This window comes from Hyla sarda, chromosome 12 (genome assembly GCF_029499605.1).
Source record: "Hyla sarda isolate aHylSar1 chromosome 12, aHylSar1.hap1, whole genome shotgun sequence".
Taxonomy (NCBI): domain Eukaryota; kingdom Metazoa; phylum Chordata; class Amphibia; order Anura; family Hylidae; genus Hyla; species Hyla sarda.
In genome coordinates, this window is record NC_079200.1 from 56,136,215 (window position 1) to 56,163,118 (window position 26,904).

The 26,904-nt window shown below is 43.1% G+C and overlaps 1 protein-coding gene across 2 annotated transcripts in view; it reads left to right on the forward strand.

Moving 5' to 3' along the window:
- Positions 1-9,618: 9,618 nt before the first annotated feature.
- The window catches only part of PHACTR3 (phosphatase and actin regulator 3), a 177,254-nt gene continuing 159,968 nt past the window's right edge, over positions 9,619-26,904 (forward strand). The window contains exons 1-2 of one of the 2 annotated variants that reach the window (XM_056547532.1): positions 12,670-12,755; positions 26,587-26,829. In XM_056547532.1, the coding sequence (XP_056403507.1) occupies positions 26,823-26,829 (7 nt within the window). In that variant the 5' untranslated portion in view covers positions 12,670-12,755; positions 26,587-26,822. Of the gene's footprint in view, positions 10,107-12,669; positions 12,756-26,586; positions 26,830-26,904 lie in introns of those variants that run through there. The other variant, XM_056547530.1, reaches the window with a different exon arrangement.

A 26,904-nucleotide genomic window follows, 5' to 3' on the forward strand; every position in this document is an offset into this window, starting at 1 on the left:
TTAGACCGACTGTCAAGACTCCAATTGCCACTTGGGACTTGCCACTAGTCCTGAAGAGTCTCACAGGGGCACCCTTCGAACCGATCGCTGAAGCGGATATCAAGTGGGTCTCTTGCAAAGCTTTGTTCTTGGTGGCAATCACGTCTGCTAAACGTCTTGGAGAATTACAGGCCCTGTCTTCCAAGTCTCCCTACATCAAGTTCACACAGAGTGGAGTTCTGCTCAGGACTGTTCCCTCCTTTGTTCCCAAGGTCGCTTCAGAAGTCAACGTCAACAGAGAAGTTTTTTTGCCAAATTTTTGCCCCCCTGAAGATGAAGATAATCTTCAATCTCTAGATATGAAGAGCACTCTGTTAAACTATCTCTCCAGAGTAGAAGGTTTCCGTAGGGACGAAAATTTATTTGTACAGTTTGGAGGACCAAGAAAGGGGTGTAAAGCGGCAAAGGATACACTGGCAAGATGGATAAAATCCACAATCATAGAAGCTTACAGGTTGGAGAATTTAGAGCCGCCTTTTCCTTTGAAAGCCCATTCAACTCGTGCTACGGCGACTTCCTGGGCTGAGAGAGCGCAAGTGCCGCTGAATGACATCTGCAACGCTGCTTCGTGGTCAACTTCATCCACATTTATCAAGCATTATCGGCTCGACATCCAGGCACAGAGTCCAGCCTTCAGTTCGGGGGTTTTGTCTGCTGCATTACAAGATTGAACCCCCCCCTTTTTTGTTGTTATTAGCTGCTAGCGAGCATCCCTTCTGTGCTGCCGAATGTCGTAGAAGAAAGTGAAAATTGTATACTTACCGTAATTTTGCTTTCTTCAAGACAGAAGGCAGCACATATAACCCTCCCAATAAATTTAATTTGTGCAACCAGAAAAGAGTCTAGTCATTTACACAATTGCGTGCAGGTGTGTTGGCTACTTATGAGGTATGTCTGTTGCCAGTTGGTTAATCTTCGTTTGAGTTTTTTGTAGGTGGGCGGTCCTACTGGGAATAAAAGAGGCCGGGAATATCCCTTCTGTGCTGCCTTCTGTCTTGAAGAAAGCAAAATTACGGTAAGTATACAATTTTCACTGTTTACCCTCAACTGGTTGTGGACTCTTATTTCATTACTAGCCCGTGGGATAGCGGAGAATCCGGGCGTGTGGTGTTCCGGAACGCAAAAACCACTCTGGCGTCACAAGCACATAGGGGTTAATACCATCCGACCCCCAGGGTTAATAACATCCAATCCCACCACTCTCACCGCAACACCTGTGGTCCCGCCATTCACTGCAGCGGTGCACCACAGAATTTCCTGCAGACATTCCGCTGCAGCAGAGTCCCATTGATTTCAGTGAGACTCTGCTGCTCTGTTTACACGGCAGATTTCCAGATTTTTCTGCTGTGGAAATCCTTCTGGCATCCACAGAAAGAATAGACATGTCTATTCTTTTTGCGGATTCTGTCATCTATGAGACAACACATTTCCGAGTGGTCCTAGTGCTGGCATCTTCTGCCGGCCCTTCGCTGTCTGTGGAATGTCCGTACGGACATTCCACCATGTGAACATCGCCTTATCATTCTCCTTCCTACTGGATAGACTTCTGAATTTGGCTTAAAAACTGCAGTGTCAGTTTTCCAAAAAAATGCCAGAAGAAAACCTGTGTGGAAATCTAACCTGATGCTGTATAAAACAATACTATACAGTAGTGTTTCAAAAACCGTGGCCTCCAGCTGTTCCAAACTACAACTGCCAGTATGGCCGTACAGCCTCTGGCTGCCTGGGCATGTTTGGAGTTGCAGTTTTGAAAACAGAGGGAGGCACATTGGTTAGGAAACACTGTTGTACAGTATAATACCAATCACCACTACTATAAATTTGACATGTGACATAATGCAATATGAAAAAAAAAATGTAACTACTATATTATTATATAAAACATTATATAATACAATACAAAATAATAATATGTAAAATGCAATATAATACAACACAAAGCAAAGTGACACAATACAACACAAATATAATGCTAAATAACTAATGATATCCTAGAAAATACTGCCATATAAAACAAAACAATAAAAAACAATATAATCCCAAACAACACTATGTTTTCTAAAACAATAAAATACAAAGTAATGTGATACATAACAACACTAATATCATACTACATAATGTATAACAGAATAGAGTAGAAATGAAGAAATATAAAAATTACTACACAACGCAATATGATGCAAAATAAAACTACAATAATGCTAAATAAAACACAACACTACACCAAAGCAATGCTCATATAATGCTTTTAAAACTATAATACAATTTTATGCAAAGCAATGCTTTATATAACGTAATATAATGCAACATAATTTAATGCAACGTGATGCAAAACAACATGCAGTTTAAAATAAAATGTAACAAAAGTATAATAAAACATAACATAGTACTATAGCAGTGTTTACCAACCAGGGTGCCTCCAGCTGTTGCAAAACTACAATTCCCAGCATGCCCGGACAGCCTTTGGCTGTCCGAGCATGCTGGGAGTTGTAGTTTTGCAACAGCTGGAGGCACCCTGGTTGGGAAACACTGTACCATAGAATATTGGAACATCACACCTATATTATTTCACATCTACATTTTCCAGATAAAACTGGTCAAAACCAATAAAATCCAAAGCTAATAACTTATATACAGTACAGTAGAATCTCCCAATAGGGGACAGTCATGGGGAATAAAAACGTGTCCCCTATTGAGAGATGTCCCTTATTGGGAAAAAAAAGGCTCAAAAATCTTCCTAAATAACGGAATACTGTAGTTACATAGTTAGTACGGTCGAAAAAAGACATATGTCCATCAAGTTCAACCAGGGAATTAAGGGGTAGGGGTGTACTGTACTCACTCCAGAGTGTAATTACTTGTAAAACACAATAAAAAGCAATATTACAGTACAATCCCCCAGTGTTGTTTAATCACCCCTTATCCCTCCCCCGTATGATTTTACCCCCTTTTATAACCTGTGCCATCTTGTTGCATTGTGCCAAATTATTCTGTGGTGAACCACTGGGTGAAATGGCGGGACCACGGGTGTAGCGGTGTGAGTGGTGGGATCAGATGGTATTAACCCCGAGGCTGGATGGTATTAACCCCTAGTGTTCATGACGCCAGTGTGGTTTTCGGGTTCCAGAACACCACACACCTGGATTCTCCGCTATTCCAATTGCTAGAAGGGAAATGAGAGTCCACAACCAGTTATGGTCAAACGGAGGCTTTACTGAGTAGAAGACGGGTGTAATTATCTTCACAGCTAAGGCCAGAACTCCCAGAAAGGTGGCCAGGACCCAGAGGACCTCGCAGTTTGCTGGACCAATATACTTGTAATTAACTTGACAAGAAATTAGACTTGACTTGACTATGTGCAGGACTTGACTACTTGTAGTGACAGCAGACATAGACTTGAGACTTACTGGAATGACTGTAGCTTTGGGGGTCTTTCAGATTCTGATCACTTACACTGAGATCTCTAGTGGTTGCTGTGCTCAGTAGCAAATGGAATCTGTTCTGAAAGAAATTGTAATGGCCGCCCCTTTAAATAGTGGGGGGCTGGACTGAAGCCCATTGTTCAAGCTGCGGGTCATAGGTTAAGCTGGTGCTCTCTGGGAGAACATGTGACAGCAAATCATGTGACTGCATAACATAACATATGAAAGACTTAAAGGGTAGCTCCCACCATCCTCTTTTTTTTTTTTCTGTCCCTGCCTATTGCCCATCTATCCCTAACCCCCTCCCTGCCTTTATTTTTTTTTTTTTATTATCTTAAAAATGGCATTTTGTCTGCCTGGTAGTGTGCTCACTACCAGGCAGACTTCCCCAGCAGGCACCACGTCACTGATGCCTGCTGGGGGCCGAGTTCCGCCCATAGTTCTCCTGACAGGGTGCCTCCAGCTGTTTCACCACTACAACTCCCAGCATGCCCTGACATCTATTTGCTGTCAGGGCATGCTGGGAGTTGTAGTGGGGAAACAACTGGAGGCACCCTGTGTTGGAAGACACCCAGCCCCCGACCAATATCGCCCCCCTCCCCCTCACCTGTGCCGGACCATGAGCGGGGGTCCGTAGCAAGCAACAAGTGTGTGCCCGGCTTCCTGTCATGCCCGTACACTCTGGAAACTGTCTCTATGTTTCTGGAGGATTGAAAGTCCTCCAGAACCATAGAGAGAGTTACCAGAGTGTAGGAGCATGACAGGAAGCCGGGCACACACTTGTTGCTCAGTGTAGGATGGGCCCTCCTGTAAATGGCGCCCCCCCTCTCTTTATAACGCGCTCCCGGTAATGACAGGACACAGCAGTGAGGAGGCGGCGTATCCCCATAGGAGCCACGGCTGTAAGGAGAGGTAAGAGCCATGTTCCTCCCTGCTGCAGGGAGAATATGCAGCAGGGAGGCGGACAGTGTGAGAGTCTAGGGAGCCAATGCGCAGCCCTGGATTTCACTGTGCTCGCTCTCGCCTGTTTGATTGACAGGCGGGAGCGAGCACCGCAGTGACTGGAATTTCGACTCATTTGCCAGGCTCAAATGAGACGAAATTCTGTAGTGACGTCACTGCCGAATGCATTCGGCCACTAGGAGGGCGACCCCTAGTGGCCGAATTTAAAAGTGATTTTAAACTGGTTTAAAATCACTTTTTTTAATTAAACTATATTAGAGATATGTTGTAGTACTTAAGTACTACAACATATCAATTTTTTTATTTGATGACAGTGCCCATTTAAGCATTAAAGTGACACACACCTTTATAAAACCAACAGGGGAGACCTTGCAGGGGAGCCCCCAGGTCACTGAGGGACTCAACCTGACAGGGCCTAAGGGTAGTACAGGGCCATGTCCTGTACTGGGACATCACAATCCCCCCCCCCCCCCCCCCCCTGAGGGCAGCCCTGTGTACAAGGTAGGGCCGGCACATAAGCCCGGTTGTCCCCAATTGGGAGTGTTTTGTCCCCTAATGGGAGTGTTTTGTGCCCTATTGTCCCTTATTGGGAGTGTTTTGTCCCCTATTGGGAGTGTTGTGTCCCCTATTGTTCCCTATTTGGTGTGTCCGTGTCCGCTATTGAGAATGTCCCCTATTCTCAATAGCGGACACGGAATTAACTAGGGATCGACCGATTATCGGTTTGGCCGATATTATCGGCCGACAATCACGATTTTGGGCATTATCGGTACGGCAATTACCTTGCCGATAATCCGATAATGCCCCGCACCGCCCCCACCGCACCGTGACCGCCCCCCCCCCCCCCCCGACCCGCCGCACCGCCCCACGTCGCACCCCTCACCGCACCGCCCCGGCCCCATTGCCTCCCCCATCCCCGGTTTTATAATTACCTGTTCCTGGGGCCCGGGGTCAATGCTACTTCTGGCTCCTGCTGCGTCCTGCGTTACGCTGTGCGCAATGACGAGTGACGTGATGCGACGTCACCGTCAGTGCGCACAGTGACAGCTCAGGAGGACGCCACCGGAGCCAGATGTAGAGAGGACCCCGGGCCCGGGGCAGGGCGGTGCGGTGGGGGGTGCGACGCAGCACGGTGGGGCGGTAGGGGGCATGCCACAGCTCAAACTCATAGTGAGAAGCTCACTGTAAACCCCCAAGCATGTGAATGTACCCTAAAAACACTACACTACACCTAAAAAGTAAAACACCACATTTACACACCCTTACATAGCCCCCCCCCCCAATAAAAATAAAAATAAAAATCGTCTTGTACGGCACTGTTTCCAAAATAGAGCCTCCAGCTGTTAAAAAACAACTCCTAGTATTGCCGGACAACCACTGACTGCCAAGGCATGCTGGGAGTTTTGCAACACCTGGAGAAACTCTGTTTGGGAAACACTCCTGTAGGGTATTTTGGTGGCATTCGGCATCAAATGCGCATGGCACTCTCTCATTTCGGAACCCTGTCGTATTTGAAGGCAACAGTTTAGTGCCACATATGGGGTATTTCCGTGCTCGGGAGAAATAGTGTTACAAATTTTGGGGGGCTTTTTCCTCTTTTTACCCCTTATGAAAAACTAAAGTTGGGGTCTACACCAGCATGTAAGTGTAAAAATATTTTATTTTTCACACTAACATGCTGGTGTTGCCCCATACTTTTAATTTTCACAAGCGATAAAAGGGGAAAAAAAGGCCCCCAAAATTTGTTACGCAATTTCTGAGTATGGAAATACCCCATATGTGGACGCCAAGTGCTCTGCAAGCGCACAACATGGCTCAGGAGTGAGAGCGCACTATGTACATTTGAGGTCTAAATTGGTGATTTGCACAGGGGTGGATGATAGTTACAGTGGTTCTGACAGAAACAAAAAACAATAAATACCCACATGTGACCCCATTTTGGAAACTACACCCCTCACAGAACGTAACAAGTGGTATAGTGAGCCGCAGCACCCCACGGATATTTGGCGAATTTTTGTTAAAGTTGGATGTGAAAATGAAAAAAATAATAATAACTGCTGGTGTTACCCTACATTTTTCATTTGCACAAGGGAAAATAGGAAAAAGCCCCCCAAAATGTGTAACCCCATTTCATATTTCCATGGGGTTACAAATTTTGGGAGGCTTTTTCCAGCAAAATTTGCTTTCCAAAAGCCAAATGTGACTCCTTCTTTTCTGAGCATTGTAGTGCGCCAGCAGAGCACTTGACGTCCACACATGGGGTATTTCCATACTCAAAAGAGATTGGGTTACAAATTTGGGGGGGGGGGGGATTTTCTCATATAACCCCTTGCAAAAGATTTTAATTTGGGGAAAAACCAGCATTTTAGTGAAAAAAAATAAAATAATTTACACATCCCACTTTGAGAAAAAGTTGTCAAACACCTGTGGGGTATTAAGGCTCACTGTACCCCTTGTTATGTTCCTTGAGGGGTGTAGTTTCCAAAATAGCATGCCATGTTGTTGTTTTTTGCTGTTCTGAGGGCTTCCTAAATGTGACAAGGCCCCTAAAAACTATCTCAGAAAAACTTACTCTCCAAAATCCCATTGTCGCTTCTTCCCTTCTAAGCCCTCTAGTGCACCCACAGAGCACATAACATCCACATATGAGGTATTTCCTTACTCAAGAGAAATTGGTTTACTAATCTTGGGGGGGATTTCTCTCCTTTTACTCCTTGTAAAAATTAAAAACTGGGTCTACAAGAACATGAGAGTGTAAAACATGAAGATTTACAATTTTCTCCTTCAATTTACTGCTATTCCCGTGAAACACCTAAAGGGTTAACACACTTACTGAATGTCATTTTTAATACTTTGAGGGGTGCAGTTTTTATAATGGGGTAATTGATGGGGTATTTCTAATATGAAGGCCCTTCAAATCCACTTGAAACCTGAACTGGTCCCTGAAAAATTCCGATTTTGAAAATTTTGAAAAAAATTGGAAAATTGCTGCTGAACTTTGAAGCCCTCCGGTGTCTTCCAAAAGTAAAAACATGTCAACTTTATGATGCAAATATAAAGTAGACATATTGTATATGTCAATCAATATATCATTTATTTGGTATGTCTATTTTCCTTACAAGCAGAGAGCTTCAAAGTAAAAAAAAAATAAATGCAACTTTTTTAAAATTTTAATAAAATTTTGGAATTTTGAACCAAGAAATTATGCAAGTATCGAGGAAAACTTACCACTATGTTAAAGTAGAATATGTCATGAAAAAATATTCTCGGAATCATATTCATAAGTAAAAGCATCCCAGAGTTATTAATGCATAAACTGACAGTGGTCAGATGTGCAAAAAGTGCTCTGATCCTTAACTCCTTCAGGACGAAGGGCGTACCTGTACGCCCCACGCCCGGTCCTGGTGTTTAAAACGGGCTATGGCTTTGCAGGGATCAGGGTAAAAGATCAGTGTGTGCAGTGTTATAGCTCCCTATGGGGGTTATAACACTGCAAAAAAAAAAGTTAATTAAAGTAATTTAACCCCTTCCCTAACAAAAGTTTGAATCACCCCCCTTTTCCCATAAAAAGAACTGTGTAAGTAAAAATAAACATATGTGGTATCGCCGCGTGAGGAAATGCATGGTCAATGGTGTACGTGCAAAAAAATTCCAATGTCCAACATAGCGTATTTTTGGTCACTTGTTATATCATGAAAAAATGAATAAAAAGCGATCAAAAAGTCCGATCAATACAAAAATGGTACCAATAAAAATTTCAGAACACGGCACAAAAAATTAGCCCTCATACCGGCCCGTACGCGGAAAAATAAAAAAGTTATAGGGGTTTGATGAGAATTTTTAACTTATAAATTTTCCTGCATGTAGTTATGATTTTTTTCCGAAGTACGACAATATCCAACCTATATAAGTAGGGTATCATTTTAACCGTATGGACCTACAGAATAAAGATAAGTTGTTATTTTTACCGAAAAATGCACTGCGTAGAAACGGAAGCCCCCAAAAGTTACAAAATGACATTTTTTCTTCAATTTTGTTACACAATGAATTTGTTTTCTGTTTCGCCGTGGATTCTTTGGTAAAATGACTAATGTCACTGCAAAGTAGAATTGGTGGCGCAAAAAATAAGCCATCATATGGAATTTTAGGTGCAAAATTGAAAGCGTTAAGATTTTTAAAAGGTGATGAGGAAAAAATAAAAATGCAAAAACGGAAAAACCCTGCGTCCTTAAGGGGTTAAAGGGGTACTCCGGTAAAAACCTTTTTTTCTTTTAAATCAACTGGTGGCAGAAAGTTAAACATATTTGTAAATTACTTCTATTAAAAAATCTTAATCCTTTCGGTACTTATTAGCTGCTGAATGCTACAGAGGAAATTTCTTTATTTTTGGAACACTGATGACATCACGAGCACAGTGCTCTCTGCTGACATCTCTGTCCATTTTAGGAACCATGCATAGCAGATGTATGCTAAGGGCAACATGGTGGCTCAGTGGTTAGCACTGCTGCTTTGCAGTGGCGGGGTAATTAGGTTCAAATCCCACTAAGGACAACAATAAATAAAGCGTTATTATTATTATAATAACCTCAGAAGAGAGAAATGTGCTTGTGATGTCATCAGAGAGCATTCCAAAAAGAAAAGAATTTCCTCTGTAGTATTCAGCAGCTAATAAGTACATGAAGGATTAAGATTTTTTTAATAGAAGTAATTTACAAATATGTTTAACTTTCTGTCACCAGTTGATTTAAAAGAAAAAAGGTTTTCACCGGAGTACCCCTTTAAGGTCATAATGGGCTGTGTCCTTAAGGGGTTAAAAACTGTCCGCTATTGGGAGGTGTCCACTAAGGGAGATTTTACTGTATATACCAGTGGTCTCCAAACTGTGGCCCTCCAGATGTTGCAAAACTACAACTCCCAGCATGCCCGGACAGCCAACGGCTGTCCGGGCATGCTGGGAGTTGTAGTTTTGCAACATCTGGAGGGCCACAGTTTGGAGACCACTGGTATATACTATATACAACAGGCCCTGGGTCTGGACACTGCTTCCCTGTGTGCCTCCCACAGGACTATTGCAGCATTGTTTACATGTCTGGGATGTAACTGACGCTACATGTGAACATAGGACATGACAGTGTCATTGCTGCACGCTCAGCAGCTCCCCCTCCTGGAGGGACACATGCAGTGCACAGCAGAGCTCAGCTCTTTATACTGTTGCAGTGCAGGTATTTCATCTGGCAGGCACTGCAGACGTCAGCATGATACATCCCTCTCGCAAGGGATGATGGTAAAATCCCAATGTTTTCTGCTCCTGCTTTAGGGAGAGCATTGAAAGGGAGGATTTGGGGAGGGGGAACTGGTGTCTCCCTGGCCTCATTGGATGATGTGCAGCGATTTTTGGAGCTTGAGATGATGCAGGGATCCCAGTTTGCTTCCTGGGTGGACTCCAGGTGAACCCCATCTGCTGAATCGTGTGACCCCCTCCTTCTGCATTGGATACCTGGCACCCAGCAACCTCTTCATGCAACCTGCTCAAGGATCACTGCACCTCCAGGCTCATGGCAACACCTCAAGAGCTTCCTGGATCATTTCTTCAGAGAGGTAGATCCCACAGTGACCCCAATATCATCCACAGTGACCCCATCAATCTCCAGGATCTTGGCTCAGAGTCAGACGATTGCACAGGTACTCCACAAAGAAGGCAAGGGGGTGTGTATGGGGGGGAGGGGATGCTATCTCCATTGGAGAGCTTGACCTCAGCCCTGGATGGGTTAATACAAGCAGTGACATCAGAGGCTGTTATAACATTATTAGCTGCGTTTCTATTCATAGATCGTCATACACATGTTACATCCATGGCTATCCCACAATGCACAGTGATGATCCCTCTGCATGCCATGAATGGGCTTTGTGTTTGCCATCGCAGCAGAGCATTGCAGCTGTATTGTCTGTATACAATGTGTGATACCGGTCCTGTGATACCCTGCGGTATCTGGAGCTGATCCTAATCATACATGACTATATACCTGAGGATCCGCTATATACACCATAGGGATAAAGGGGATATCACAGCCACAGTATGGAGAGGAGGGAGAGGGGGTATGTTCTGCCATAGGGGATGGACATCTCCAGGAACATACTGTGTCTATCTATCCTCTATCTATCTCATATCTATATATCTATCCTCTATCTATCTATCTATCTATCTATCTCTCTATTTATAAATATTATCTATCCTCTATATATCTATCAATCTATCTCATATCTATCTATCTATCTATCTATCTATCTATCTCTCTATCTATCTCATATCTATCTTCTATATATCTCTATCTCCTACCTACATATCTCCTATTTATCTACAATATCTATTTTCTAGCTATTCTGACCCATATCTTTTATCTATTTATTTATTTATCTATCTCTCTCATATCTATCTATCCATCTCATATCTATCTATCTCATATTTATCTATCCATCTCATATCTATCTATCTATCTCATATCTATCTATTTCATATCTATCTATCTCATATCTATCTATCTATCTCATATCTATCTATTTCATATCTATCTATCTATCTCATATCTATCTATCTATCTATCTATCTATCTATCTTTCTAACAAAATTCCAATATGAGCAGCACACCAGGTAGCCAGAAGAGATGATGTCGGGGTGCAAACTAGAGCCTTGGCCGTCTGGCTTCTTCATCCACATATCCAAAATAGATGCAGCACACCACCGGATTCAATACAAAGTGAAGAGGTTTATTCCATGATGTATTACAGACAACGTTTCACCAGCCTCACGCTTGAAAAGGCCAGCGTGAGGCTGGTGAAACGTTGTCTGTAATACATCATGGAATAAACCTCTTCACTTTGTATTGAATCCGGTGGTGTGCTGCATCTATTTTGGATATCTTTCTATCTATCGATCTACCTCATTTCTATCTGTCTACCTATCCTCTATATCTATCTCATATCTATCTTCTATCTATCCTCTATCTATCTCTATCTCATATCTATCTCATATCTGTCTATCTCCTATTTATCTACAGTATCTATTTTCAAGCTATTCTGCCCCATATCTTTTATCTATTATCTATCTATCTCATATCTATCTATCTCAAACCTATCTAGCTATCTCATATCTATCTATCAATCTATCTCATATCTATCCATCTCATATCTATCTATCGATCTATCTATCTCATATCTATCCATCTCATATCTATCTATCTATCCTCTATATCTATCTCATATCTATCTTCTATCTATCCTCTATTTATTTATCTATCTATCTCTATCTCATATCTATCTATCTATCTCCTATTTATCTACAGTATCTATTTTCTAGCTATTCTGCCCCATATCTTTTATCTATTATCTATCTATATCATACCTATCTATCTATCTCATATCTATCTATCTCAAATCTTTCTATCTATCTATCTATCTCATATCTATCTATCGATCTATCTCATATCTATCCATCTCATATCTATCGATCTATCTCATATCTATCCATCTCATATCTATCTATCTATCTATCTCTCTCTCATATCTATCTATCTATCTCATACCTATCTATCTCATATCTATCTATCTATCTATCTATCTATCTATCTCTCTCTCTCATACCCATCCCATATCCATTTATCTGTTTCATACCTATCTCATATCTATCTATTTATTCTATCTATCTATACCATATCTATCTTTCGTGCCATGTTAGTTTTGCACTTGTTGCCCCCTGTGAAAGTAATTGGGTTCCTGGCCGCTTTTGCTCTTTCTTGCTGTGCAGTCTGTAGAGAGGGGGGCCCCATTTTGTTTCTTGGCTGGGGGGCCACCTGTGAGGAGACCCCTTTGGCTGCTGGGAGACTGCAGGGTTTACCCCAATACTATAATTCTATTTGATGCTGCTGATATCTAGGATGTACAGTGGATACAGCGAGACTTGTAGTGTGATAATAAGGAGCAATAACACAGAGACCTTATCCCACATCACATGATCAGCCGGAAGCATCTAGATTTAACTCTTTGTATTCTGCACATAGACACATACATTTCGGGGTCACCTTCATATTGGGGGGTGCAGGCCTTCTTTGTACATACTAATCACACATTGCAGGTACACCGTTGTTCATTTGCATTAGCGATATGGTGGGTGGGTAGAGAAGTGTCATCTCCATGGTAACGTGGATACAAGCAGAGTCATAATTGCAGCCACTGAAAATGTCTCTGAGGGGGGCGACGATTAACATCTGTGTCAGGAAGAAGTGATTGTGGGAAGAAATAGTCAGGACCTGCCAAATGTGACCACATGATCAATCTGTAATATACAGTCTGGCCAAAACTTTTGAGACTGAGACATATTTTGGTTTTCACAATTTGCTGCTTCAGTTTTTATATATTTTAGTCAGATGTCTCTTTGGTCACTGAAATACAATTTCTCGTACCTTTTTAAACTTTTATTGACAAATACATCAAGTTTATGTTAAAATGTAATTTCCGAAACTTCTGCAGTTCCCCCTGACATGCTGGATATCAGCTTCTGGGCCAAATCCTGACTGAGGACAACCCATTCCTGTCCATTGAGCGCTTAGAGTTTATCACAATGTCTGTTTTGTTTGTCCATCTGCTGAGGATTGGCCATAGATTCTCAATGGAATTGGGGTCTGAGGAGTTTCCTGGCCATGAACCCAAAATGTCAATGTTTTGTCCACCAAGCCCCTTAGTTATAACCTTTGTCTTGTGACATTGTCTCCATCATGGAGGAAAAAGCAGAGTTTGTCACCAAATTGCTCCTGGATCATTGGGAGAATATTCTCTTGGAGGATGTTTGGATACAATTCCTTATTCATGGCTGTGTTCTTAAATAGGCACTGTCAGATACAAAACTTTTTGATATGTTGTAAAGCATGCAAAACCTATAGGTTTTACAATTGCTTTCATTAGAAAATTTTCAGTATTTCATACTGAAAAAGCCAGTCAAACAACTGCCCCCCCTGCCTGCCTGCTTGGACACATACTAGTCCTGCTGTGTCCATGAGTCATCACCTATGTCATGGACACACTTCCTTGATTGACAGCTGTGAGCGCAGGGCTCAGACGTGGAAAGGAAAAATCCTCCCACTGTCAGCTTGTGTCCCGCTACTGTCAGTGAGGACAAGCTGGGAGGTGTAGTTTTGCTAATGCTAGGGGAGATGTGAGCAGACAGCATCCTGAGGGAGGGGGGCGGAGACCTGCACAGTGAGGCCACGCCCCCTCCCTTTGAGAGGAATTCAGACTAGTGAGCTAAATTTAAAGTGTAATAAAAAAAAAAATAAAAGGTGCCAGACACATAAAAATTAGATGTACATGGTCAGGATTAGGTACTGAGGGATATATAAAAAAAAAAAAAAAAAAATTGTTAGATCTGACGGATACGCTTTAAGAAAAGTTGTAATTGAAATATACAAGTAGAAAGACTTGTCTGGCACTTTTGGTAGGCGTATAACAGCTCCTGTACTGGTGAGCTCGGTAATGGTGAATGGGACCTGGAGGACCAGTCCATCAATACACAGATTTAAAAGAGGAATGAAGATCGTCGCACTCACCACTCTGATCAACTCTTCTTTATTCAGGTAAATACAGCAGATACAGTCATATGCGATGCAGGGATGCGTCCCATGGACGCGCCCCTGCAGCGCATATGACTGTACCTGCTGTATTTACCTGAATAAATAAGAGTCGATCAAAGTGGTGAGTCCGACGATCTTCATTCCCCGTTTGAATTTGTGTAAAGTTGTAATTAAGCCCACTTCCTTGGATAAAAATCAACCATAGGTGTGCGCAGCCTAGTGTGCACCCTAAAGCACAAGCACAAACTCACGCCCCATTAACCCCTTAAGGACTGAGCCCTTTTTCACCTTAAGGACTCTGAAATGGGGGCGTATATGGATACGCCCTGCGTCCTTAAGGGGTTAAAAGGACACTGGTCTAAGTAACTAACAAAACATTGCTAATTTGCTCATGATCTCTATGGGGAGAGATTTATCAAAACTTGCGCAGAGGAAAGCTGACCAGTTACCCATAGCAACCAATCACATTACTTCTTTCATTTTTTTAAAAGGCCTCTGTAAAATGAAAGCAGCGATCTGATTGGTTGCTATGGGCAACTGGGCAACATTTCCTCTGCACAAGTTTTGATAAATCTCCCCCTATGTGAATTGCGCTCAGTAAACCAGCCCAGGTCAGGTGCTCTGTGTGAACAATGAGGGAGATTTATCAAAACCTGTCCAGAGGAAAAGTGGCTGAGTTGCCCATAGCAACCAATCAGATCACGTCTTTCATTTTTTATAGACCTTTTCAAAAATTGAAAGAAGCGATCTGATTGGTTGCTATGGGCAACTCAGCAACTTTCCCCCTGGACAAGTTTTGATAAATCTCCCCCTTAGTGTACAATAGCTGTTATGATCATTAAAGCTGCTAAACTAAAACATTAGGGTGACTTACTAACTAGAGAATCCATAGAAAGATGGTAGTGCTCGGTATGGCCGATAATCACGATTTTGGGCATTATCAGTATCGGCAATTACCTTGCCAATAAGCCACTAATGCCCCGCCCCCCGACCCCACCGCCCCCCCCCCCCCCTGACCCACCGCGTCGCACCCCCCCACCGTAGTGCTGGGCGGTATACCGGTATGGATTTTTGCCCATACCGCTATACCAGTCGGGCCCCTCCCCCACCCTCCAAGTCAATAAAAAAATAAAAATAAATAAGCTTACCCGTAATGGGGGTGGTCCGGGCCATCCATCCTTCCTTCCTGTAGTGTCCGGCGCCATTCCGGGTGCACTGGTACGGGCTGTCCTTCTCCGGGGGTCCTCTTCTCCACTCCGGGCAGGCTCCGGCCTAGTACGCTGCATTGACTCCACTACGCCGTGATGTCAGGTGCGTCGCTGCGCACGGGGGTCACTGCGTAGCGGCGTCTATGCAGCGTACTAGGCCGGAGCCTGCCCGGAGTGGAGAAGAGGACCGCCGGAGAAGAAGGACAGCCCGGACCGGTTCACCCTCCACCCGGAATGCCGCCGGACACTACAGGAAGGAAGGATGGCCCGGACCACCGACAGGTAGGGGAGAGAAGCGGGTGGCGGCGGCGGCCCATGGCACCGCAAAAGCCACTGCAGTGCATTGATTTAAAGCGCCTGCTTTAAATCAATGACCTGCAGCGGTGTCGAGGGGGGATAAATAGCCGATAACTTATACCGTAATATCGGTATAAGTTATCGGCTATGGGCCCTAACCTCCACCGATTATCGGTATCGGCCCTAAAAAAACGATATCGGTCGATCCCTAATACTTATATAACCAATAAATTACACAATGTATTACAAATTGATGATTTAAAAATGAAAAAAAATCACCTCTATCAGATATTGGCTGCCGTAAGCCGTTCTGCGAGACTGGGATATCGTAATGCCGCTGGTATTGCGCAGTAACCTGGCTGTACCACCCTCACCCTTGCGTTGCCGTGACTCCATTTCTATGGGAGGGGGTGTAACGGCCACAACGCCCCCTCTCATAGACATGAATGGAGGAGGTGTGGCATGATATCACATCCCCATCTCAGAAGACCCGAGGTTTCCGAAACTACAGACGCAGCTACACATAGAATGAGGGCTGCTGCAGGGAGATTGCGGGGGGTCCCAGCGGCAGGCCCCCCACAATCAGACATCTTATCCCCTATCCTTTCTATAGGGGATAAGATGTTTTTGCCCGGAATACCCCTTTAACCTCTTAAGGACCTAGCCATTTTACACCTTAGGACCCGGCCATTTTTTGAACATCTGACCACTGTCACTTTAAACATTAATAACTCTGGAATGCTTTTAGTTATCATTCTGATTCCGAGAATGTTTTTTCGTGACATATTCTACTTTAACATAGTGGTAAAAAAATTTTTGTAACTTGCATCCTTTCTTGGTGAAAAATCCCAAAATTTTATGAAAAATTTGAAAATTTCGAACTTTGAAGCTCTCTGCTTGTAAGGAAAATGGATATTCAAAATAAATTTTTTTAATTCACATATACAATATGTCTACTTTATGTTTGCATCATAAAATTGACAATTTCTTACTTTTGGAAGACACCAGAGGGCTTCAAAGTTCAGCAGCAATTTTCCAATTTTTCACAAAATTTCCAAACTCACTTTTTTTCAGGGACCAGTTCAGGTTTGAAGTGGATTTGAAGGGTCTTCATCTTAGAAATACCCCACAAATGACCCCATTATAAAAACTGCACCCTCCAAAGTATTCCAAATGACATTCAGTAAGTGTTTTAACCCTTTAGGTGTTTCACAGGAATAGCAGCAAAGTGAAGGAGAAAATTCACAATCTTCATTTTTTACACTCCCATGTTCTTGTAGACCCAATTTTAGAATTTTTACAAGGGGTAAAAGGAGAAAATTGATACTTATATTTGTAGCCCAAATTCTCTCGAGTTAGCACATACCTCATGTGTCTATGTAAAGTGTTCGGCGGGCGCAGTAGAGGGCTCAGAAGCGAAGGAGCGACAAGGGGATTTTGGAGAGTACGTTTCTCTGAAATGGTTTTTGGGGGGCATGTCGCATTTAGGAAGCCCCTATGGTGCCAGAACAGCAAAAAAAAAAAACACATGCCATACCATTTCGGAAACTACACCCCTTGAGGAACGTAACAAGGAATTAAGTGAGCCTTAATACCCCACAGGTGTTTCACGACTTTTGCATATGTAAAAAAATGTCACTAAAATGCGATTTCCCTCGCGATTTGCGGCAATCGCTGACATGGGGGACAGACATGGCCCCCCTTGGCGTTTTCCCTGGATGCCCGCTGAAGCATTTCAGCAGGCATCCGCTTCCGATTTCTGCCCGGCGTGTGGCAGGGACCGGAAAACGCCAGGGCGTATGGATACGCCCTGGGTCGTTAAGGCCCAGGGTGTGAGGGTGTATCCATACGCTCTGGGTCCTTAAGAGGTTAAGGACCAAGCCCATTTTAACCTTAAGGACCAGGCCAATTTTATTTTAGCATTTTCGTTTTTTCCTCCTCTCCTTCTAAAATCCATAACTCTTATATTTCCATCTACAGACCCATATAAGGGCTTATTTTTTGCATGACCAATTGTACTTTGTAATGAAACCTCTCATTTTACCATAAAATATACACCGAACCCAAAAAAAATTTTTTTTAGGGAGGAAATTTAAATGAAAACCACAATTTTGCACATTTTGGAGGGTTTTGTTTTCACACTATACACTTTACGGTAAAAATGACGTGTTCTTTATTCTGTGGGTCAATACAATTAAAATGATACCATGGCTAGATACTTTTATATTTTTGTACCGCTTAAAAAAAAAAAAAATATCTAAAACTTTTTGTACAAAATCAGTAATCTAAAATCGCCCTATTTTGACCACCTATAACTTTTTCATTTTTTTCGTATATAGGGCGGTATGAGGGCTCATTTTTTTGCGCCGTCATCTGTACTTTTTATCCATACCACATTTGCATATATAAAACTTAGATAATTTTTTATACATTTTTTTGGTATCAAAATGTGACAAAAAAGCTGCATTTTTGGACTTTTTTTTTTTTTTTTTTTTTTTTTTACGTTTACGCCGTTCACCGTAAGGGATCATTAACATTATATTTTGATAGTTCGGACATTTATACACACAGCAATACCAAATATGTTTATCATCATTTGATTGCTAATAGAGATGAACAAACTTACAGTAAATTCGATTTGTCACGAACTTCTCGGCTCGGCAGTTGATGACTTTTCCTGCATAAATTAGTTCAGCTTTCAGGTGCTCCCGTGGGCTGGAAAAGGTGGATACATTCCTAGGAGACTCTTTCCTAGGAATGTATCCACCTTTTCCAGCCCACCGGAGCACCTGAAGGCTGAACTAATTTATGCAGGAAAAGTCAACTGCCGAGCCGAGAAGTTCGTGACAAATCAAATTTACTGTAAGTTCGCTCATCTCTAATTGCTAATACTGTTCAGTGCTAGGCATAGGGCAAAGCACTGATCAGTATTATCGGTGATCTTCTGCTCTGTTCTGCTCGATCTCAGACCAGAGCAGGAGATGACGGGAGACAGATTGAGGCAGATCAGGGGACCTCCGTCCACCATTACAGATGAGCGGATCCCTGCGGCAGCACTGCGGGCGATCCGATCATCTATTTTAAAATGCGCATTGCCGCAGATGCCGTGGTCTATACTGATCATGGCATCTGAGGGGTTAATGGCGGACATCTGCGCGATCGCGGATGTTGGCCATCACTGGCGGAACCTGCCGTGTATTACCCGAGCACCGTCTGTCCTGGTGCGCCAAGTACCGCCATATCAGGACGTACATTTACATCTGTGGTCGTTAAAGGGGTTATCCAGGAAAAAAAAACTTTTTTTTAAATATATACATCAACTGGCTTAAGAAAGTTAAACAGATTTGTATATTACTTCTATTAAAAAATCTTAATCCTTTCAGTACTTCGGAAGTTGAGATGCTCTCTGTTGACACCTATCTCAGGAACTGTCCAAGGTAGAAGCAAATCCCCATAGCAAACCTCTTCTACTCTGTGCAGTTCCCAAGACAAGCAGAGAGATAGAAAAGAACAACTCAACTTCAGCATCTGATAATTATTGGAAGGATTAAGATTTTTTTTTATGGAAGTAATTTACAAATCTGTTTGACATTCTGGAGCCAGTTGATTTATAAAAATTTTTTTTAAAAAAAAAGTTTTTCCCTGGAATACCCCTTTAACATCCTCCAAGAGCAACTTCTCCCAGTACTCCAGAAGCAATGTGGTGAGGAACTAGGCTTTTTCCTACATGATGGCACTGCAGGCCGGCATCATCACCAAACAGGATCCACACCAGCACGCTCCCACAGCACCATCAAGGAAGCATGCAAATTTATTGGACCTGAGGAAGGCATCAGAAGTATGCCGAAACTCGTTGTCCATTTTTACCAAAATAAAATCTATTGATATCCCTTTACCGCCATTTTTTTTTACCCTTTTCCTTGCATATTTGTTTTGATGGGACTTTTTAATAAACAATTTTAAAAGGTACACAAACTGACAAAAAATACACAATCCTGGATTTTTTTTTTTTTTTTTTACATGTACACCATTGATCATGCAGTTTAATTAAAGTTATATTTTTATAGATCAGACATTTATGCATGCGGCGATATCGCATATGTTTATTTTGTTTAAATTGTCCCCATAGGGCACTATTACATGCAATCTTGATTGTATACACTGTTCATTGCTATGCCTTGATTGCTCCAGGCTGTTGAAGCTTCCTGGAGCATCGAGCCACTGATCGGATTGCGAGGAGGCAGGTAAAGGCCCTCCCGCCATCCCCTTACCTGATCGGGGCACAGCTAATGGGATGGCGGGATCTTTATTTTTTTATATATTTTTTTTTACATATTCGACTCAGTCATCAACTTTAATTGCGGCATCTAAGGGGTTAATGCCGGACATCACGGCAATCGGTGATGTCTGGCTTTATCCATGGATCCCAGTGGCTGATAGCTGCCGGAACCACACCACTATGATGCGAGCTCAGCTCCTGAGCCTGTGTGATAGAAGGGGAGCGGACCGGGGCCTACAGGTACACCCCCTTCGTCCTTAAATGACTAATTCTATGCATAAACTTGATGTATTTCTCAATAGACGTTTGAACTTATGAGATGCTGATAAGTGTACTTCAGTAACCATAGAAACATCTGTCCAGGACTGTTCAGCGAATACACAGAATCAATGCGACTGATATACAGAGAGCTCGGTATCCGTTACACCTGTCGATGTATCCAGAATAACACTTATGATACACTGTATACGCTACTCCTGTCAATGTATCCAGGATAACACTTATGATACACTGTATCCGCTACTCCTGTCACTGTAATGTATCTAGAATAACACATATGATACACTGTATATGCTACTCCTGTCACTGTAATGTATCCAGAATAACACGTGATACACTGTATCCGCTACTCCTGTCACTGTAATGTATCCAGAATAACACGTGATACACTGTATCCGCTACTCCTGTCATTGCACAGTCCTTTGTATCATGTATGTCATTGCTTGCTAACCAGGGTGCCTCCAGCTGCTGCAAAACTAAAACTCCCAGCATGCTGGGAGTTGTTGTTTTGCAACAGCTGGAGGCACCCTGGTTGGGAAACAATGATGTATGTGATAGACCCAGAATAAGGCTGGGTCCACACTACGTTTTGTCCCATACGGGAGCGCATACGGCAGGAGGGAGCTAAAACCTCGCGCTCCCGTATGTGACCGTATGCGCTCCCGTATGTCATTCACTTCAATGAGCCGACCGGAGTGAAACGTTCGGTCCGGTCGGCTCATTTTTGCGCCGTATGCGCTTTTACAACCGGACCTAAAACCGTGGTCAACCACGGTTTTAGGTCCGGTTGTAAAAGCGCATACGGCGCAAAAATGAGCCGACCGGACCGAACGTTTCACTCCGGTCGGCTCATTGAAGTGAATGGCATACGGGAGCGCATACGGTCACATACGGGAGCGCGAGGTTTTAGCTCCCTCCTGCCGTATGCGCTCCCGTATGGGACAAAACGTAGTGTGGACCCAGCCTAACACGTGATACATTGTATTACTACTCCGGTCACTGCACAGAACTGTGTATCATGTATGTGATGAACCCATAATTACATGTTATGCTTCAATTTCTTAACGTAAATTTGTTTTCCCTTAGTCCTAACAGCAGCACAAGTGGGGGGAGGGAATATCTGCCCCTGTGAACTGGTAGGACAGACTGAATGTTAATGAAGTCAAGCAAATAAAATAGCAATTAATGACTAATTAGCCCCCACCTCCTACCTATAAGAGGGGACACTCCCCCAACAACAGTGCGTTATATAACAAGTAAAAAAAGGAAAAAAATTTAACATAAGGGAGGGAAATTTGTGTGCTGCTGTTAGGACTAAGGGAAAACAAATTTACGTTAAGAAATTAACGCTTCCCTTAAGTCCTAACCAGCAGCACAAGTGGGGACTTAGCAAGAAGTAATCCTATTGGGTAGGGACTTCAGGCTGAATGGAATTCAGAACAGACCGCACAAGGCAGTGTCTTCCGAACCCCTGAGGTCAATCCTGTAGTGACTCACAAAGTGGAGTGTGAGTGCAGGAGGCTACGGAACAACTTGTTCCAAGGGAATAAGGGCCAGCTAGTAGACACTGCTCCGGAATGAGCAGTGACAGCGGCAGGAGGAGGCAGATCCTGGAAGTAAAGGACTCCTTTATAGCCTCCTTAATCCACCTACTCAGGGAAGGCTTGGAGGCCTTCATACCTTATTCCTGCCAAGGAAAAAATATTAGATTTTCTGATCTTCTGAACTCCATGGATCGCTCAATATAATTCTTTACCTCTGGGCACATCCAGGGCATGGAGGGATCCTACTCCTGGAGAGGATGGAGAAAGACATAAAACAGGTAAGTAACAACTTACTGACTATTATGCACTATAGGCACCTTAGGTAGAAAGGTGAGTAATCAGCATAATGGAACTCTATCTGGAAGGAATAGAGTACATGGCTCAAACACTGAAAGGTTTTGTAGTTTTCCTAAGCGCTTGGCATTTTAGTTCTCCAATGTCAGCGCCAATAAGAAGGTCACTTTCCAAGGAATAAACCTGAACTCCACCTCTTCCAGGGGCTCAGAGGGGGGACCACTCACCCCCTTAAGCGCTGCTGAGAGATCCCACTGCGGACTAGGTCTTGAGAAACTAGGCTTGCAACATATGGTTCTCTTAAGGAACTTCTTAATCAGGGGGTCTTAAAGTAACGATCTACCGAAGGCTTCAGAAAGAGCTGAAATCTTCACCTTAAAGTGTAGAAAGGGCTGAGACCTTATCCAGCTCGTCCTGCATAAACTGTAGAATAGCAGACAGCGGAGGGTCCTGAGGAACTTAATGACGAACACCACTGAAGAAACGTTAGCTTGACTCCATAGGCCTTGACTGTGGAAGGAGCTCTAGAGTGTGAGATCGTTCTTAAGACCACCGCTGATAGCCCTCTAGAGTCTAGAAGGGACTCCTCAATCTTCAGGCTGTCAGAATGAGGACGCCATCTCACAGCAGACAGCATTTTCTAGAAGAGAAAACAAGTAAATATAAATGCAAATCCTTTACTAGGAGGGAAGGCAGAGGCAGGAACGTACCCAAAAAGATCACTAAAAATCTTTACATCAAGATTACTGTCACAGTAAAGCTTCTCTATAATACAAAGTATGTATGTTACTGATGGGCGGAGCTAGTCACTGACCACTGTGCTGCCCGAACACATGGATGTTACTGATGGCTCCTTACAGAAGATGTCCTGGTGGGGTCCGAACCTGGAGCCCAGAATGCAGACTAGTCACTGACCACTGTGCTGTATATACACAGACTGCAGACTAGTCACTGACCACTGTGCTGTATATACACAGACTGCAGACTAGTCACTGACCACTGTGCTGTATATACACAGACTGCAGACTAGTCACTGACCACTGTGCTGTATATACACAGACTGCAGACTAGTCACTGACCACTGTGCTGTATATACACAGACTGCAGACTAGTCACTGACCACTGTGCTGTATATACACAGACTGCAGACTAGTCACTGACCACTGTGCTGCTCCTAAACAAACCAGGCTGCAACTTAGAGGCAGCCTGCAGCAGAGTGGAGCTTTCCGATTTGAATTTGGCTCCATTGGAGTTAGGCCCCGCCCCCGGTGTGACATCAGACGCCAGCTGAGGGGAATCAAACAGGCTAACTTTATAAACTGCAAACACACAGAGCAGTATGGAGCAGACACAGTGTACATAGAAGCAGCAACAGTATACACAAGCAGTAACAGCCAAGAAAGTATACAAGAGCAGTAACAAAGTATATAGAGCATACAGATGCAGAAATAGAGTATACAGAAGCAGCAACAGTATACTGAGTATACAGGATCAGTAACAGTCAAGAAAGTATACAGAGTATACAGGAGCAGTAGCAGAGTATACAGCATAAAGAAGCAGAGCATGGAGCGACACACAGCTCCTGCAACAAACCGACAGGATAAATCCTCCATAACCTGCAGAGATCAGAGATTAGAATGCAGGGAGTCGGCAGAACAGCTGATCCTCAGAGAAGCTGAAGTGACCTACAAGAAAGAGACAAAGGTTAGTAATGTGTACAGCAGCCTATGGAGGCTGCACCGTCTGTCCATAGTCCGACAGGACAGAAAAAAAACGCACTGTTGTTGGGGGGAGTGTCCCCTCTTATAGGTAGGAGGTGGGGGTTAATTAGTCATTAATTGCTATTTTATTTGCTTAACTTCATTAACATTCCGTCTGTCCTACTAGTTCACAGGGGCAGATATTCCCCCCACTTGTGCTGCTGGTTAGGACGTAAGGAAAACACTGTATCCACTACTCCTGTCACTACATAGTTCAGTGTATCATGTATGTGGTAAACACAACACAACACACATGATACACTGTACATTGTATCCACTACTCCTGTCACTACATAGTTCAGTGTATCATGTATGTGGTAAACACAACACAACACACATGATACACTGTACATTGTATCCACTACTCCTGTCACCACATAGTTCAGTGTATCATGTATGTGGTAAACCCAACACAACACACGATACACTGTACATTGTATCCACTACTCCTGTCACCACATAGTTCAGTGTATCATGTATGTGGTAAACCCAACACAACACACGATACACTGTACATTGTATACGCTACTCCTGTCACCACATAGTTCAGTGTATCATGTATGTGGTAAATCCAACACAACACACATGATACACTGTACATTGTATACGCTACTCCTGTCACCACATAGTTCAGTGTATCATGTACGTGGTAAACCCAACACAACACACGTGATACACTGTACATCGTATCCACTACTCCTGTCACCACATAGTTCAGTGTACCATGTATGTGGTAAACCCAACACAACACACATGATACACTGTACACTGTATCCACTACTCCTGTCACCACATAGTTCAGTGTATCATGTATGTGGTAAACTCAACACAACACACGATACACTGTACATTGTATCCACTACTCCTGTCACCACATAGTTCAGTGTATCATGTACGTGGTAAACCCAACACAACACACGTGATACACTGTACATTGTATCCACTACTCCTGTCACCACATAGTTCAGTGTATCATGTATGTGGTAAACCCAACACAACACACATGATACACTGTACACTGTATCCACTACTCCTGTCACCACATAGTTCAGTGTATCATGTATGTGGTAAACTCAACACAACACACGATACACTGTACATTGTATCCACTACTCCTGTCACCACATAGTTCAGTGTATCATGTACGTGGTAAACACAACACACATGATACACTGTACATTGTATCCACTACTCCTGTCACCACATAGTTCAGTGTATCATGTATGTGGTAAACCCAACACAACACACATGATACACTGTACATTGTATCCACTACTCCTGTCACCACATAGTTCAGTGTATCATGTATGTGGTAAACCCAACACAACACACATGATACACTGTACACTGTATCCACTACTCCTGTCACCACATAGTTCAGTGTATCATGTATGTGGTAAACCCAACACAACACACATGATACACTGTACATTGTATCCACTACTCCTCTCACCACATAGTTCAGTGTATCATGTATGTGGTAAACCCAACACAACACACATGATACACTGTACATTGTATCCACTACTCCTGTCACCACATAGTTCAGTGTATCATGTATGTGGTAAACACAACACACATGATACACTGTACATTGTATCCACTACTCCTGTCACCACATAGTTCAGTGTATCATGTATGTGGTAAACCCAACACAACACACATGATACACTGTACATTGTATCCACTACTCCTGTCACCACATAGTTCAGTGTATCATGTACGTGGTAAACACAACACACATGATACACTGTACATTGTATCCACTACTCCTGTCACCACATAGTTCAGTGTATCATGTACGTGGTAAACACAACACACATGATACACTGTACATTGTATCCACTACTCCTGTCACCACATAGTTCAGTGTATCATGTACGTGGTAAACACAACACACATGATACACTGTACATTGTATTCACTACTCCTGTCACCACATAGTTCAGTGTATCATGTATGTGGTAAACCCAACACACATGATACACTGTACATTGTATCCACTACTCCTGTCACCACATAGTTCAGTGTATCATGTACGTGGTAAACACAACACACATGATACACTGTACATTGTATCCACTACTCCTGTCACCACATAGTTCAGTGTATCATGTATGTGGTAAACCCAACACAACACACATGATACACTGTATCCACTACTCCTGTCACCACATAGTTCAGTGTATCATGTATGTGGTAAACCCAACACAACACACGATACACTGTACATTGTATCCACTACTCCTGTCACCACATAGTTCAGTGTATCATGTATGTGGTAAACACAACACACATGATACACTGTACATTGTATCCACTACTCCTGTCACCACATAGTTCAGTGTATCATGTATGTGGTAAACCCAACACAACACACGTGATACACTGTACATCGTATCCACTACTCCTGTCACCACATAGTTCAGTGTATCATGTATGTGGTAAACCCAACACAACACACATGATACACTGTACATTGTATCCACTACTCCTGTCACCACATAGTTCAGTGTATCATGTATGTGGTAAACCCAACACAACACACGTGATACACTGTACATCGTATCCACTACTCCTGTCACCACATAGTTCAGTGTATCATGTATGTGGTAAACCCAACACAACACACATGATACACTATACATTGTATCCACTACTCCTGTCACCACACAACACTGTGTATCATCTATGTCATATTTTCAGAATAACACATGTGATACACTGTATCTAATACTTCTGTCATACAAAGGCCATGTAAAGGTTTAGAGACAAAGAGAAGAGGGTTGGGAGGGGAGTGTAGACAACCTGCTTTGTTCATAATTCTCCTTCCCCTCCCATAAAATAATCCATCGCTACTTCTTATGGTCCATTGTCTCAGGGACTCGTGTGACAAACTCAGCATAGAGATCTCCTGACAATGAGAGGAACCTTTCCAATGTGTCAGAATGTGCCTACTCAGCAGTGGTGGGGGTCCTCCCAGGAGACCTCCTGATGTCACACCTTCTCCTGGGCTCCCCCAAAGCTTCTTTGTCAGTCCTAACACACAGCCTGGGGCTCCTGCACACAGAACAAAGACTCCAGTGAGGGGAGGAGGAGGACCGCACACAGCCAGCCATGCCAGGTGACTACATTATACCTCTAAGACAGTGTTTCCCAACTAGGGTGCCTCCAGCTGTTGCATAACTACAACTCCCAG